Source organism: Rhinolophus sinicus, chromosome 1 (genome assembly GCF_057876585.1).
Source record: "Rhinolophus sinicus isolate RSI-liver-muscle chromosome 1, RSI-T2T, whole genome shotgun sequence".
Taxonomy (NCBI): Eukaryota; Metazoa; Chordata; class Mammalia; order Chiroptera; family Rhinolophidae; genus Rhinolophus; species Rhinolophus sinicus.
This window is the reverse complement of record NC_142501.1, coordinates 190,429,776-190,446,361: the sequence shown is the minus strand read 5'-3', so window position 1 is coordinate 190,446,361 and position 16,586 is coordinate 190,429,776. Positions and strand designations below refer to the sequence as shown.

The following is a 16,586-nucleotide window of genomic DNA, read 5'->3' as shown; positions in this document are numbered from 1 at the left end:
GTCAACCACTATGCTGTACACCTTAGTACATGATCTTCCTGCTAGGAAATTATTTTTGTACCATGTTTAGCTAGAGAACTCTCGTTCATTCTGTAAGTGGCAGCTCAACTCTTTTCCTTATCTGTCAAGACATTGTAAGATCTCCCAGAGGGATTGATAGCTCCTCTCTTTGTGTCAGCCCACTCTTTGTGCGCACCCTATATCATACTGTAATATTAAGTTCTTTTTTCCATTTATCATCACTCAGCACAAGTACAACATAGTAGGTACTCAAAAAATGTTAGGTGGATTAAAGAAATTAATGAGTAAATTTGTGGGAATGTAAATTATATTACTAATTCCTCTATATTTCTTGAAAATGCTAAATTTATATGTTATAATATGCTCTGTTATCATTAGTGCTAGTTGTGGTAGGTGCATTTTGTCCATCTGTTGGAGCATAAAACAATCAAATGAAAACACATATCACTGTTTATTTTACATTCTTTCATCAAAGGGTGAAAGCCAGTTGAACATTTTCTATGGAGATACAAACACGGTGAAGCAATCCATGTCTCATAAAATTAAAAAAAAAAAAAAAAACAGATAAAAGTTAATTGAGGTCCAAACCTAGTCTGAACATGAAAATAAAAGGTCTTTAATGCATTACATTCCTGCATGTCTGAATGATTTCTGGGAGGAAAATGAAAGTCATTTAATTATGAACCAGAAAAGAGTTCTTGACATTAATGAAAGGGGATATTAAATAGAAACGTTCTATGTTATACAAGAAATATTTATAGATAGATGGAAAGAGTAGCTCATGAAAAAAATGGCCATTTCTACATAATGCTATTGGTTTTAAGATTCTTATTCAAATGTAATATGTGAGTCATACACAAGAATATTTATAAAATATATGTGTTATATCACAAAATAATAAAATGTACAAACTGGTAAAGCTAACACATAACTTACAAAATTAGATATTATTAATACAATTGCATCTCCTTACTTGCCCCTCCCCTCTCCTGTCCCCAGCCTCCTTACCATAATCACTGCTCACTCATACCACAGTTAATCGTTTGGAAATTTGGAATCATTCTTAGCTTATATTTATTTTAGTTTTATCACATATACTTTTATTCTTTCTTATACAGGTCTTGTTTGGCTTTGTCTCTGCTTGACAAAAGTAAAAGTGGTATTCTACTATGCACAGTCTTGCATTTTCATTTATAGTTGTGTATGTTCGCTTTCACTTCTATATAATATTTTATTGAATAATTACATATTTTATTTATCCACTTTACTATTGATGGACACTTGGGTTGTTTCCATTTTTTTTTTTTTTTTTTTGCTGATTCAAATAGTATTATTTTGTCTAACCACTATGCTGTACACCTAATATCCAATATCGAATGTCAGCTAATATCAAACATTGAATGTCAACTGTCACTGGAAAAAAAAAAAAAAGGTATTATTATGACTATCCTGGACTCAAAGTATATTTGGGCAAATACTTTTTTAGAGTCATACTTAGAAATCTAATTGTTGAGTCACAGGATGTTCACATATACAATTTTACAAGTTTTTCAAAATAGAACTAGATTACAATCTCTTACCATTGCTCATCTTCTCCAGCTATGCATATTGTCAGATTTTGAAATTTTGAAAATCTAATAGGTGTAAAATGCATCTCATGTGGTTTTAATCTTCAATGTTTTGATTACATTTCATAATGTCTTGTTAGACACTTATTTTCCTATGTGTGAAATATCTCTTACTTTCTTGACTCATTTTAAATTTTTTACGTTGATTTGTAGGATTCTTATCACATTCTCAATGTTAATCTTTTGTCAGCTTTTGGACTGTATTTTCATATTTCTGTGCCAAATTTATCATGTTTTACTTTTATGATTAGTGCTTTTTGTCCTGGTCCTAAAATACTACTATCTCCTGAAATTATAAAAATATTCTTCTTTATTATTTTATACTTTTAAAGGTTTAAATTTTATGTAAGTCTTCGATCCATCTAAAATTGAATTTTATAGAGAGTATGATGTAGGGATTTATTTTATTTTTTTCCATATGGATAACATATTCTCTCATCACTGTTTATTGAATAGTTCTTTCTTTCCCCACCAATCTGTAATGCCTCCTGTCATGTAAAAAATTTCCTTATTCTGGGCTGTTCCACTGGACAGTCTTGTTATCTAATTTTGAGCTAATCTAATATTGTCTCAATAATTCTAGTCTTATAATAAGTTGATATCTTATTGGTAAATCATATCATATTCATATTAATTTTTTCCAATCAGAAATATGGGATATATTTCCATTTGTCTGTGTATCCTTTTTCTAGAAATAGAATTTTGCTGGGTGTTTCAGTTACCTATTCCTGCACATCTAACTACTCTAAATGACAATAATTTTATTATTTCTCATGATTCTGTGGGATGTTTGGGGTTTCAACTAGTGGTTCTTATTGTGTTTCTGTGTGTGAGTGTGTGTGTGTGTGTGTGTGTGTGTGTGTGTGTAGACAAAGGACTTTATTATTCACAGAACATCAACAAAATAAGCTTCATTTTCACATGGCTACCCTTGCCTCTAAGTCCCATGGGGGCAATGTCATGGCTGTCAGAGTTAAGTTTAGGGACCCTGAATCTTTTATAATGGGCAGCAAATGACGTGCCTGAACTTTGACCTGGAGGGAAACATTATATTTATTGTACTGGACAGTAAACAAACTTGCCCTCTGCTCTGGGGGGAGATAATCGTGTGTTTCTTCTAAGGATGTTAGATATTCAAATATTCTTGAAGAGATAATCTATTGCAAAGGCCTGTTGTACCAAAATGTGAGACGCCCATGGAAAATGTTCTCTTAATGTGTGTATCTTCTTTAGATAAGTGTCTTTGAAGTCTTTTGCCCATTTTCTAATTGGGTAGCTTTTCTTCTTGTTGAGTTTTGAGCATTCTTTATATACTCTAGATACAAGTCCTTTATCAAAATATGTTTTCTCCCAGTCTATAGTTTATCTTTTCATTTTTTAAGTTTTCAATTACAGTTGACATTCAATATTATATTAGTTTAAGGTGTACAGCATAGTGGTTAGACATTGATATAACTAATAAAGTGATCCCCCTGATAAATATAGACCCACCTGGTATCATACTAGTTATTATATTATTGATTACATTTTCTATACTATACTTTACATCCCTGTGACTATTTTGTAACTGCCAATTTGTACTTCTTAATCCCTCAAACTTTATCACCCAGCCTTCCAACCCCCTTCCATCAACTGGATAGTTCTTTTAATCATCTTGCCTGAGGTCTGTTATGCATTTTAGTAAGACAGTGTCTGAGACTGGGAAGTCCAACATGGCTTTAGTCACATGGCTGGAGCCATGGCAGTAATAGCTGGAAGCCCAGCTCAGCTGGTATGCAGAAATGTTTGGGCCTCATTCTGCCTCCATGTAGTCCCAGGCCTCTCTCTTTCCATCTGACTTCTCCATATGGCTTCTTTCTATCGTGTGGCCTCTCCAGGAGAATAGCTGGACTACTTACATGGAGGATCAGGATTTCCAAAAGTACAAAAGCAGATGCTGCCAGGTTTTCTTAATTCTTAACTCTGGATTTATCAGAGCATCACTTCTGTACCGTTCTATTGGTTAAAGCCAGTCACAGAGGGGACTCTGGTTCATTGTCACAGAGTGCTACCCAAGGGCATTAATATTGAGAGGTATGCTTAGCATCTTTGAAGACCAGCTAAGGCCTAAGATTCTAGATTTACATTGATGTTTTTCCCTTCATTTCTGTGGGGATATTATGCCACTGTTTATGGATTTTATTATCAGTGTTGTGAAGGCTGAAGTGAATTTGATTTTCATAACTTTATGGATGATCTACTTTATCTTGCTGGCTGCTTTTAAGATCTTTTTTTTTTGGTAATTGACATTCTGCATTTTTGCATGATGTATCTAGATGTTAATTTAAAAATCTTTTTCTGGACGCAATACATTGAGCTTCCTGAATAGTGAATTTCTGTCTTTTCACATTTCTTAAAAACCCTTATATACTTTCTAATCAAATATTGCCACTCCTCCATTTTATATATTCTATCTGTCTGGAGTTCCAATTAGATACATATTAGACCATCTTTTTTTGTTTTTGAGTTGATATTTATTTCAGCACATGCCATGTTAAAATAAAACAAAAGAGCCAACCCTTGCCTTTTACAATAATATTGTAGTGTAAAAGCACTTTACAACTCCATCCCATCTTTGAATTACTGGTATGTGGACTGATGATTATCTGAAAGCATTTCTTTATTTAGACCCATGATCCAAGTGATCTCTGAATATTACAAGGTGACAATAAGTGGCGCATGAAGGAGGATAGACCATCTCTTTCTAAATTCCATATTTCTTTTCTTCTCTTTTATATTTTCCATCTTCCTGTCTCTGTGTGCTATATTCTGTGTAATTTCTTCACATTCTAGTTGAAATGCCACAAATGTGGCATACTTTTAAAATCTACTTTTAATCTATCATTTAGTTATTGTTTCCAGCAATAATATTTTTATATATTAAAGTTCTATTTAGCTCTTATTCAAATCTCCCCAGTCATTCTTGATAGTCACTTGATCCCTGCTATTTTTATGATACTGTGCTTCATCTTATTAAGCTTCTCATACATATCAGGGGTGCCTAAAAACTGTAAACAAGTGGACACTTTGGTCAACATTGCTCAAGCAGTAGTTTGCCGTAATCAGAAGTGTCTAGACACTGATGGTAACCACTGTGAGCACCACTTGTAATTGCAGAAGTGAAACGTGACTTGTATTCATCTTTTGTCATTGGTATATATTGACTATTAAATTTTAATACAATTTTCCTTTCTTAAAGTGTATACATTTTGGGGGGCACCCTCTGTAGTTGTTTTCATTCTGGATCTACTAATTCTGATACCTGTAGCCTTTGAGGATGTTGTCTGTTGCTTCTGCTGACTGTCATCCATGGTATTTACCTCCTTATGTGTTTGGGGACTTTTGTTTTTTAGCATATATGTATGACAATTCTGCAGGAATAAATGGAGCTACTGTCCTCCAAATGGCATTTGTGTCTGCCTTTGCTAACAACTAGGTGCTACTACTTACTTGGGACTACATTAGCCTCCTTGAGAATCTTGGAGGCCTCAAGTTCACCTCTTATGGATGACAGCCCAAGGATTAGTGCCTTGCTCTGCTCACTTGATTATCACTTACAGATTTCTTCTCCCATATCTAAATTATTGGAAAGGAATTCATCTGCATAGTAAGCCCATCATTCCTGTCTAGTCACTTCCTCATTTCAAACCTGGCTTCATACATTTTTTTGAAGAGGAATTTGGAACATTCCTTTAAGATTTCTTCTGTTTATACAAGCCAAGAAATGTATTAGAAGTGGTTTTATCAGTATCTAGTTGTTAAGCATTAGGGAGGAAGTGGCCATAGATGACTTATTCTTGATTTGTTATTTATAAACTTGGGTTTTGTATACTAAATTCATAGTATATTAGAGATTCAACCTAAAAAGAAAGGATTGTTTTATTTATTAATTTCAGCTTTGTTGAGGTATAATTGACAAATAAAATTATAAGATATTTAATGCATACCTCATGGTGATTTTATATATGCATACATTGTGGAAGGATTCCTCCCATCTAGTTAGTTAACACATCCATTACCTCACATATTTATGTCTTTTATTTTTTATTTTTTGGTGAGTACATTTAAATTCTACTCTTTTAGCAAATTTCAGTTTTGTAATACATTGTTATCAACTACAGTCACCATGGTTTACATTAAGAAATGGTAATTCTATAAATAGTAAGATCACACATGCCATATTTTCCTTTGTACTCAGTTGCCAGTACTATATTGTCAACACAAGTTAACCTCATTAAATAGAATGGAATGGGTTCAGCAAAATTTTGAAGCAAATGCTTACTGAGCAAATACGATTTTTCACATTATTAAACTTGGAGGTAGTGTACTAGAATTATTTTTAATTTTCATTTTACTTGAAAGCATATAATATTACCTGTGGATTGGAAAGCCAGATGAGGAAGAATTCAACTTTGTTTTTCAAATAAAACAGGAAATGTCACTCATAATAGCTAACACAATATTGAAGGAGAAGAACAAAGCGAGAGGACTGACACTACCTGAATTCAAGACTTGCTATAAAGCTACAATAATCAAGACAGTGTGTTATTAAAGAAAGAATAGGCAAATAATCAATGAAACAGAATATAGAGACCAGAAACAGATCCATATATAGTCAACTGATTTTTGATAAAGGAGAAAAGGCAACACAATAGAATAAAGAGTCTTTTCAACAAATGATGCTAAAACAAGTGAACGTGCACATGCAAAAATATTAATCTAGACACAGACCTATAGCCCTCACACAAAAAATTAACTCAAAATGGGTTATAGACGTACATGTAAAATACAGAACTATAAAACTCCTAGAAGACAGCAGGTGTAAATGTAGATGATTTGGGATATGGCAATGACCTTTTTGATACAACAATAAAGATATAATCCATGAAAGAAACAATTGATGCACTGGATTTTATAAAATCAGAAACATGTGCTCTAGGAAAGACAATGTGAACAGAATGAGAAGATGAGCTTCAGACTGGGAGAAAAAATTTGAAAAAGACACATATGGTAAGGACTGTTATCCAAAATATACAAAGAACTTAAAACTCAACAATAAGAAAGCAAAAAGACTGATTAAAATGGACCAAAGACCTGAACAGACACCTCACCAAAGAAGATATATAATTGGAAAATAAGTATATGGACAGGTACTCCACACCAAAAGTCATCAGTGAGATGCAAATTAAAACAACAATGAGATACTAGTATTACAAACATAGTACAGTGGCCAAAATCCAGAACACTGACAACACCAAATGCTGGTGCAGATGTGAAACAGCAGGAATTCTCATCTGTTGCTTGTGGGAAAGCAAAATTGTGCAACCGCTTTGGAAGACAATTTGTTGGTTTCTTACAAAACTAAACATACTCTTACCATAAAATCCAGTGATAGCACTCCTTGTTATTTACCCAAAAAACTATGTCCACATGAAAACTTGCATGCAAATGTTTTATTAGCTTTATTTGTAATTACCAAAACTTGGAAGTAACCACGATTTCTTTCAGTAGGTTAATGGATAAATAACGTCCCTACAATAGAAATTATTTGGTGCCAAAAAGAAATGAGCTATCAAGCTACTGAAAGACATAGAGGAATTGTCAATGCGTATCGCTAAGTGAAAGAAGTCAATCTGAAAATGCTTTATAGTATATGATACATACTGTATGACATTTTGGAAAAGGCAAAACTATAGAGACAGTAAAATGATCAGTGGTTGCCAGGCATTGAGGTAGGGGAGGGATGAATAGGCACAGCACAGATAATTTCTAGGGTGGTAAACATATTCTGTATGATACTAGAATGATGTATACAAGTCATTATACATTGGTCAAAACCATAGTATGCACAAGAGTGAATGCTAATGCCAACTATGCACTTTGTGTGATTAAGATGTGTCAATGCAGAAAAAGCAGAGAACCATGTGATTTCACTGATATGTGGTATATAAACCAAAAACAACGAAAGAACAAGACAAACAAATGAGAAACAGAAACTCATAGACACAGACAATAGTTTAGTGGTTACCAGAGGGTAAGGGGGGTGGGGGAGTGGGAGATGAGGGTAAAGGGGATCAAATATATGGTGATGGAAGGAGAACTGACTCTGGGTGGTGAACACACAATGGGATTTATAGATGATGTAATACAGAATTGTACACCTGAAATCCATGTAATTTTACTAACAATTGTCACCCCAATAAATTTAAAAAATAAATTAAAAAAAAAAAGAAAAGAAAGATGTGTCAATGTAGGTTCACCAATTGTAACAAATATACCAGTGTGGTGGGAGAGATTGATAATGGAGGAGGCTATGTATGTGTAGCGGGAGGAAATATAAGGGGAATCTCTGTACCTTTCTTTTGATTTTGCTGTGAACCTAAAACTGTTTTAAAAAATAAAGTCAAGAAAGAAAGAAAGAAAGAAAAAAAGGAAGCAAGGAAAGAAAGAAGGAAGGAAGGAAGGAAGGAAGGAAGGAAGGAAGGAAGGAAGGAAGGAAAGAAGGGAAAAACTGTCATTGAAAAGTTCCTAGTAATGTCTATTTCTACTACTGGAGACAAAATACTGAGGTACTTTGGAGCAGATTTTGTTTTATTTGGGGGAAAAATCGGAGTGTCTTTTAATTGTGTGGCATTAAGGCACTTATCTGGGACAGTTGTATCAGGGAGCTGTTGGGTCTGAGAAAGGCAACCTAGAGTAGACACCTGTCCACTTTATTTTGGGGGGATTATACCACAAATTCTAGAAATTGTCCTTTCTCTCTAGTGGATTTAATGGGATCTTTCATGTTCTTCAATGTCCCTGTTCACTGTCATTGAACACTTGACCCCAAATAGGCCAATTATAATTCCCTGAATGCCTGGAATTTAGGACGTCGGAAGAGTTTTGTACTCAAGAAATAGCAAGGTCAGTTATTCTTGATTAAACAAATTGATTTAATAAGGGTTGATTACATTTTATGGAACTCAGAACATCAGAATGCTCTCTTTTGTGGAGTATGACCAAGTGCTGCTCCCTGCGAGGCAATAGTAGTTATCAAAGTTTGCTAATAGCATACATAAAAGGAAGCATTTATTTGCAAGGTTGTGAAGAACAGCTGGGATAAATAAGGATGCCACCAAATACTTTAATTTTGATATGAATTGTACCTATTATGATAATAAAGTCCAAATTTGAGGTGATAGATTGTTAACTAACTTTACTGCGGTAGTCATTTCACAATACATACATGTATCAAATCACCACATCGTATAACCGAAACTTACACGATGTTATATGTCAATGATATTTCAATAAAGCTAGAAAAGATGAAGTCTAAATTTGATCTTTATATCATTAAGGAATCTTTTCAGAAAAGCAAACCCAAAGGTTTTTGTTTGTTTGTTTGTTTTGTTGTTGTTTTTTAATGGAATTCTTTGGTGCATTCTTTGGTAATTTAAAAGTCTGGGGATATATTTATCTTTATATATTTTTCAGACCAGAAACCCAGTCTCTCACTTCTTCTTTTCCTGCCTTTCTCTGTGCCAATTCCATTCTCTGGCATGTTTGTCCCTCATGCTGCAATATGGTTATATCTTTATAAGTCCAAGTTCAGCGGAAAAGAGGAAGCTCTTTTCCCCATGAATATACATAAAGATACTGAGTCTTATTAAGACTCCAAATTTGTCAGAAACCCATCACTGAGTAGATCACTGGGACCAGGAGGAAGGCGTAACATACAGGGTAGGTTAGCCTAGGTTATGGCATGCTGACAAAAATCTGAAATGCCACGGGCTTATAACAATCTTGTTTCCCACAAGCTGTGTGGCCATCAAAGGCAGGCTGCCTATTGGTGGTCCTCACTCCCAAACTTATGTGAAAGGGCCACCGCTGTTTGCTTACTGTCGAGGTGGCAGAAGAAAGTTTGGATAGGCCCACATTAGTAATTTAATGCTTTACCTCACAGTGACATATGTTTCCTTTATTCACTATTCATTAGCCAGAAGTAGTCACACAGCCCCACTCCATTATCAGAGACAAGGAGGTGCAAACCTATCACGCACTCAGAATGGAGGAGAAACTGGATATTTTGGCAAACAGGATTAATAAATGCCAAATGCGCTATTTGTCCCACCTAGACCTGGGAGTAGGATCAGCCCTACTATCATTGAGAACCCCGTAAGATCCCCCAGAAAATTTAGGCTATTGGTAGAAAAAAGTAAGAGTTGGCATTAGAAGAAAAAAAAAATACATTTAATTAGCTCAGTTTCTAGTAAATTACCAAAGTTTTGGATTCAGTATGAATGTATCTTCCCGTGTTAATAAATTATTCACTTCAAGGGTTACAAAATTTACCATATTTGTGATTATAAACCAAAAGCAAAAAACTAAATGTCATTTCCCCCTGTCTTCCTGATTTTAATCTGGTTGATGCCCTGAAGGGATCAGCAAGGTCTAAAGTTTTCTGAGTAGACATTTAAAATCTAGTTCAGTTCCTAATTTAGAGGTCGTAGGATAGCTCAACCTGTGGAACTATGGTGGTTTAAAACCCAAAATTAATTCTATTCACAAATGAAGATGTGTGACTCACACTTGGATTTTCATTTTTTGTGCCTAGCTAGAATGGTTCTGTTCTTTTGTGGGTTGTAGCATCATCAGAACCAGGGTTTTCTGTTTGTTTGTATGTTTGTTTGTTTGATTCCTTACAAGGTGTTCAGTATCAAAGATTTTTCTTTCTTTAATTGTGAGGAACAGATATCCGTTTAAGTGAATTCAAGAAAAGAAGAGTTTATTATAAGGCTACACTAGGCAATCTCAGCTTTCTCCATCTCTAACACAATGCTGACTTTTCTTCTCGTCTTCCTTTTTCTTCTTGTTTCCCTTAGCATCGGCTCATTTTCTTTTTTCTTAATAATCTCTCTGCTTACTCACTTCCATAGCCCAGGGCACAGCAACCAAAGAACGATGACAAGTTATAATCTCTGGGCCTCTTACTTAGCAAATTCCAAAGAAAAAGAATCAAATTTGTTGGGTGTTGGAAATTGGTCTACTGTTAGTCAAATCATCTCTGGTTGGGGGAAAGTGTCACGTGGTACATACCAGTGTCACTTTCAGAGCTTTTGGATTGGGGCACATTAAGCAAGAAGAATTGCACAAAAAAGCTAATTGGCTACGTCTGCTGTAGAAATTAGGATGAGAATATTAATACCATTTATGCTTACTATAACTATGTGTTTTACAAATATTAACTTGTTTAATACTATGATACAGATACTAGTATTGATCTCATAGATAAGAAAACTGAGATACAGAGAGAGAGAAAAAAATCACCCATGGTCATACAGTTAATAGAGGGAGAGTCACCAAAGATTTGAAAGTAGTCAGGCTTGTTCCAGAGTCTGTGTCTTACCTATCATGCCGTACCGCTACTCTTGGCTCTCCTAAGGCATCCGAGTTTACACCAGTAAGTTTATTCATGTTTCAGGGTGTTCCCATAACTTCTTTGTCAGCAGTGAAACACCTCATTCTCCAAAGCTCATCTCAAATATCAGTATTTCCACTTTGCAAGGTTCTCTGAGCACCTTCCTTCTGCTGCTAAACCACCCTGTGTATTCCCTTAATTAACTCACATCACTTTGTCCTGTAATTGGATAATATTGTAATTCTGTGAGCTTCTGTAGAGCAAGAGTGATATATTCCTTATCTTTGTATTCCTGGTGCAGATGGCATAATTACTGGCACATAGTATATATGTAATGAATCGTTACTGGGTTATTCACCAAATGAAAAATGTGATTGCATTGAATATGATTTATGCTATATAAATTATACCAACTTCTCTTCTGCTCCCATTACAGGACAAAAAGTGCTTCCATAAGAAAACCTAGGAACAATGCCTGTGAATCTTTGAAATTACTGGGATTCAGAAGCCGAGATAGTGGTTGGTTTGGGCTTGATGATGTGCTGGTGAGAACCATGCAGAGTGGCCTGATTTCATTTGAATTGTATGCACATTTAGAAAGGTAATACAGCAGTAAACAATAAAGTTGATGATACTCTATCCTGATGATTTATTATTGATGTTTACAGAAATGGAATCATAGGATTAAATTTTTATTCTTCAAATAAGAATATGAATAGTCCCTTAGGGTGTGCTTAAAAAGCAAACCAGATCTGACATGAATATGTTATCTGTAATTCCATTCATGATAGCTTAATAAGTGCTTTTGGAAACCACTCATAACTTAGATTCATTTTTACAGGTTTCTTCTAACTGCAAAATAGTTTTAAAATAGCACATTCATTTCTGAAATTCCATGAAGATAGTAATTAAATTCATATTATGCTCATCTCATAACTATGTATATATAAACTGACTTTGTTATTTCAGTGTCCTCATATTGCTTTCTCATTTCCATGTTTTCTAGACAGCTCATTATGAAAAGAGTTTTAGACGGTTTTAAGGTTCAGGAGGAATAGACATTCATAAAGAGAGGGCAAACCTATGTCTAAAGATAGCCTTTATTTCATAAAAGAACAACCTTTATCAATAATTATCTTGCGTCAAGTTCCCTAGAAAAAGAGTCTAAGCTGAGAATCTAAGTAATTGATTGAAAGAAGACCTTCAGGTGAGTCCTGAAAGGGAATGAAAGAAGCAGGGAGGGCAATGGAAGAAGATTGGGACATCTAGGCTTCCAGCTAAAGTTTCACCTCAGCCTGGTACCTCAGGGGAGCTCTGCAGTGGGAGTACCAAGGCATCTGGCTTTACACCCCTGCTTCAGCCAGTCCTCGTCTGTAGGTGTGGTGCTGCTCTGGATTGAGGGCTCTGGGAGGGCAGTTCGCTGGAGAAGAGCTGGGTGGTGAGTAGTCCAGCTCAGGGGAGAGGTCTGTATTAGTTTGCTAGGCTGCCATAAGAAAGTACCACAAATGAAGTGATACAAACAACAGAAATTTACTGTCTCAGTTCTGGAGGCTGGAAATCCAGAATCAAGGTATTGTTAGCAAGGCTCATTTCTTCTGAGGACTGTGAAAGAGGAATCTATTCCAGGGCTCTCTCTTTGGCTTGTGGATGGCCATTCTCATGTTCACCTGGCATTCTCTCTGTATATACTGGGGGTGCCAAAAACAAATGTATACACACGACTTGTAGTCGTCTTTTGTTATTGGTATATATTGAGTATTAGGATTTTAATACAGTTTTTTTTTTTTCTTTCTCAAAGTGTATATACATTTTTTGGCACCCTCTTTATATATCTCTGTGTCCAAATTTCCCATTTTTATGACACCAGCCATATTGGATTAGGGTTCACCCTAATGAACTCACACTAACTTCACCTCTGTAAAGACACTGCCTTCAAATAAGGTCACACTCTGAGGGACTGGGAGATAGGACTTCCACATGTGGCTGTGGGAGGAGGGGACACAACTCAACCCATAATAGGGTCCATCATAACAACCCTTACCACACATGACGAGGAAGAATATTTCAATCCCCAGTTAATTATGATACATATTCTGCATCTTACTGATAGTAAATGGATTATTCGGATCATCTTTCTTGTCTATATTTTGAAGTAATACTCTTTAGCATGCTAATTAAAATACAATTGAAAATAAAATGCCATATTTAGAAGTGGGCTGAGACTAGACACATTCTTTGTTGAAGAACATCTGTTTCAGAATTTGGTTTGATTTGAGCTGGTTTGCTGATTCCCAAGAGTTTCACTAAAGTCATTCCTGCGGCTAACCAGTTGGTCATCAGAATGCTTGATTTTAAAGGACGTTTGGATGATAGTGGCTTCTTTTTTGGGTGTTATTAGTTAACAGTGATATTCTTGAGACTGTATGTTCCCCTTCAGTCATGCCTCTTTTTCTCCATGTAGGTTTATTGTGTTGCACCTGTCTTCCATTGTGGACAACAGTCATTTGGTTTCTTTTGTGAAATCTTTAGAGGAAGCCATGCTCAGCACCACTGCCTGTGTTGTCCTGTATCACCAGAAAGACAGTCCACATAGAGTCGTTATTTTAGTGGTGCCTTCTAAAGATTTAAACCAGGTGCTTGGGAAACTGCGTTTGGAAGCTTTCAGTGGTCTTCTAGAGTCATCTCGCCACTTCCAAGTAAAAGAAGGAGAACAACTACTTTTAAAGTTTACTGGAAACATATTTGCTTCAAGTAGGTATAAGGAAGTCTTTCTTTATATTCTTTGAGTTATCAGCCACAGAAGGATTTTGCTAAACTTGTATTACTAAGGAAAATGTCAGAGGACTAAGGAAGGTTTTGAAATAGCAGAAAGACAAAAAGATTTCTTTCTTCCTTCCTCCCTCCCTCCCTCCTTCCTTCCTTTCCCTCTTTCCCTCTTTCCCTCTTTCCCCGTTTCCCCCTTTCCCCCTTTCTTCCTCTCTCTCTCTCTCTCTCTCTCTCTCTCTCTCTCTCTCTCTCTCTCTCGTCTCTTTCTTTTCTTTTAGGGGAATGCATATTCCTTTATGGGCAGACTCTGACTGACACTCTTTTGGGAAACAGTCTTCTCCATGATCACTAACTGAATCCAAGCTAGGATCATCTCTTTCCTACACCAAAACAGTTGCCTCCTAAATACTCCTCTACTTCTGCTACTGGCCACATGAAATCTATTTCCATATAGGAACAACAGTGATATTGAAAAATATAAATAAGACCTTATTAGTCTCCTGATTAAAACTTTATAACTACCTCCTATTCTACTTAAAATAACATCCAAACTCTTTACGATATCCTACAAAGACTCTAACTTGGGGTCAGTGGACTCCCAAGAGAGGTGTGGATAGAGTTATATTTCAGTACAATTGTCGTATTTATAATTCCATTTATTGTATATACTTAAAAGACTACTCTGAGAAGGAATCAAACTCCAAAATGGTCCATGGCACAGAAATGGTTAAGAACCCCTGTTCTAAATGACACACCCCTGCTTACCTCTCATCCTCATATTTATCCATTGCCTTATTGTTTCCACTACAAATCTTACCACAGTCTGAAACTGTGTTACTTACTTACTTTTCACTCATATGCTCATGTTATGTTCTTCACTGGAATGCACATTTCGTAAGGGCAATGATGGTGTTTTTCTTGCTGTTTACTCCTGAGGCTAGAATAGTGTCCAGTACATCGAAGGCTTTCAATAAATGTGTAGTAAATGAATATGACAATACTGAGAAAAACAAACAGGGTGAGTGAATCAGAGAAGGCGTAGGAGAGGTGAGAGAAATGAGGGAATGGATGAGAAAGAAAAGGTAAAAGGAGATAAATAAAAGAAGAGAAAAAGAGAACCCCGAGTTATGTGAGAGGAGAGAGGAAAAGATCTTTGAGGGAATTGCCATCACAGCAATTTCTTTTTTATTAATTCAACCCCTTCCGCTCGCTAACTCCTTTCCTTGAGGTGGAATAGAATCTAACAGGTATGCACATGAAGACAAGGTATGGGGGGGACGGGAATTCAGGATAGGTTTATGGGGATTTCTGGTCTAGGAATCCTGCGATAGACTTGAAGTAATAGTCTCTGTTAATTTATAAATTAATATAAACCTCATTGATTTTTAATGATACCTATTTTCTCTCTAATTCTGGAAATTACTCCAAGCCCCATTGGCTCTTTATTGCTTCAAAAATGAGGCAGTTTGACACTGAGGCTGCCATTTTTCTGGTATCTCTGAAGTGAGACCCAAATTAGCCCAATTTAAAGTGTGTCTTTCACTTTCACGTACAGTCTCAGCCTTGTGAGTTAGCTGACAGGACTTAGTGAGTGAGGGACAAAGATGTCAGAAAAAGGGAAAGGGAAGGGAGAGGAGGGGGAGGAAGGAAGGGTGGACAAGATCCCTTCCCACTTGGTTTCCGGAGCAGAAACCACGGTGTCCACCCTGGGACAATCTCTCTAAGAAGAGACAGTCAAAAACTGGAAGCGTCCCACCCAAACTAATGATGCAAATGATTTTCCTGTAATACTTGGGACAGCAGCTGTGTTTACCTAGTGCCCTAAACAGGAGTGAGTTACTGTGTTTCTCATAGGCCGTGATACTGGGTGTCCTGTTGCTTGTAACAGGGAGTGGGGAGCATATACTAAAAATAGAGTTCCTGAAGATAGCCAGCGTCTGTGCAATTCCTCCCAATAAGGAACAGAGAAGAACTCGTCTTCACTCAAAAAAATGAGTCAGGCAAGATGCCAGAATCATTTCTGCTTTGCCTCTCCTAGAAACCTATGCTCAGATCTGAATTTTTCTCCATTTAAAAGAGCAAGATTCTCAGTAAAGAATTGATACTTATCCTTCCACTAGGGCCTGTGGTCATCTGTCTCTGTGAATCTCAGACCTGAAGTCGGAGGTTGTCTGCCTGGAAGGTTCTCCTCCCCACCCATCTCTATCCCCACCTGCAGTTATCTTTTCTTGTATCTTACCTCTTTTTGATAATTATGTTCAGAGAAACCTTCCCTATCTTTCCTGATTATGTTAGTCCTTATTTTACTTCTTTAGAGCCTTACATACTTCTCTTTTGTGGCTCTTGCCATAGATGTAATCTTCTATTTATTAATCAATGACAGTTTCTCAGACTATTGCCCCATGAAAGGAGGGTCTGTTCTGTTGGTAAGCACCATTTAATCCCCAGTACCTAGGATGGTGTCTGACAGCTAGGAGTTTATTGAGTATTTGTTGGAAGAATGAAGACAAAGGCTTGAGAAAGGACTTAACTCAGTAGTAGTACTGTATGATGAAGTTATTTAAAACTTTCATAAATTTAGGTGACTGCCCTTTGAGAATTGTCAGAATCTCTGTATTCATTATATAGAATTGAGATGATTCTTTTGAGTGAGGCCCACGGAACACAGACTTTATTTCTACTTGTAATTGAAAATAAGATAGAAAGGTGTTCCCCTTGGTTTTCATATTGAC

The 16,586-nt window shown here is 36.1% G+C and overlaps 1 protein-coding gene across 1 annotated transcript in view; it reads left to right on the top strand.

The window, feature by feature from the left end:
• DTHD1 (death domain containing 1) overlaps nt 1-16,586 on the top strand; it is a 59,948-nt gene that overhangs the window by 14,445 nt on the left and 28,917 nt on the right. The window contains exons 6-7 of the mRNA XM_019741900.3: nt 11,525-11,689; nt 13,550-13,839. Coding sequence (XP_019597459.3) covers nt 11,525-11,689; nt 13,550-13,839 — 455 coding nt within the window. The remainder of the gene's footprint in view (nt 1-11,524; nt 11,690-13,549; nt 13,840-16,586) is intronic.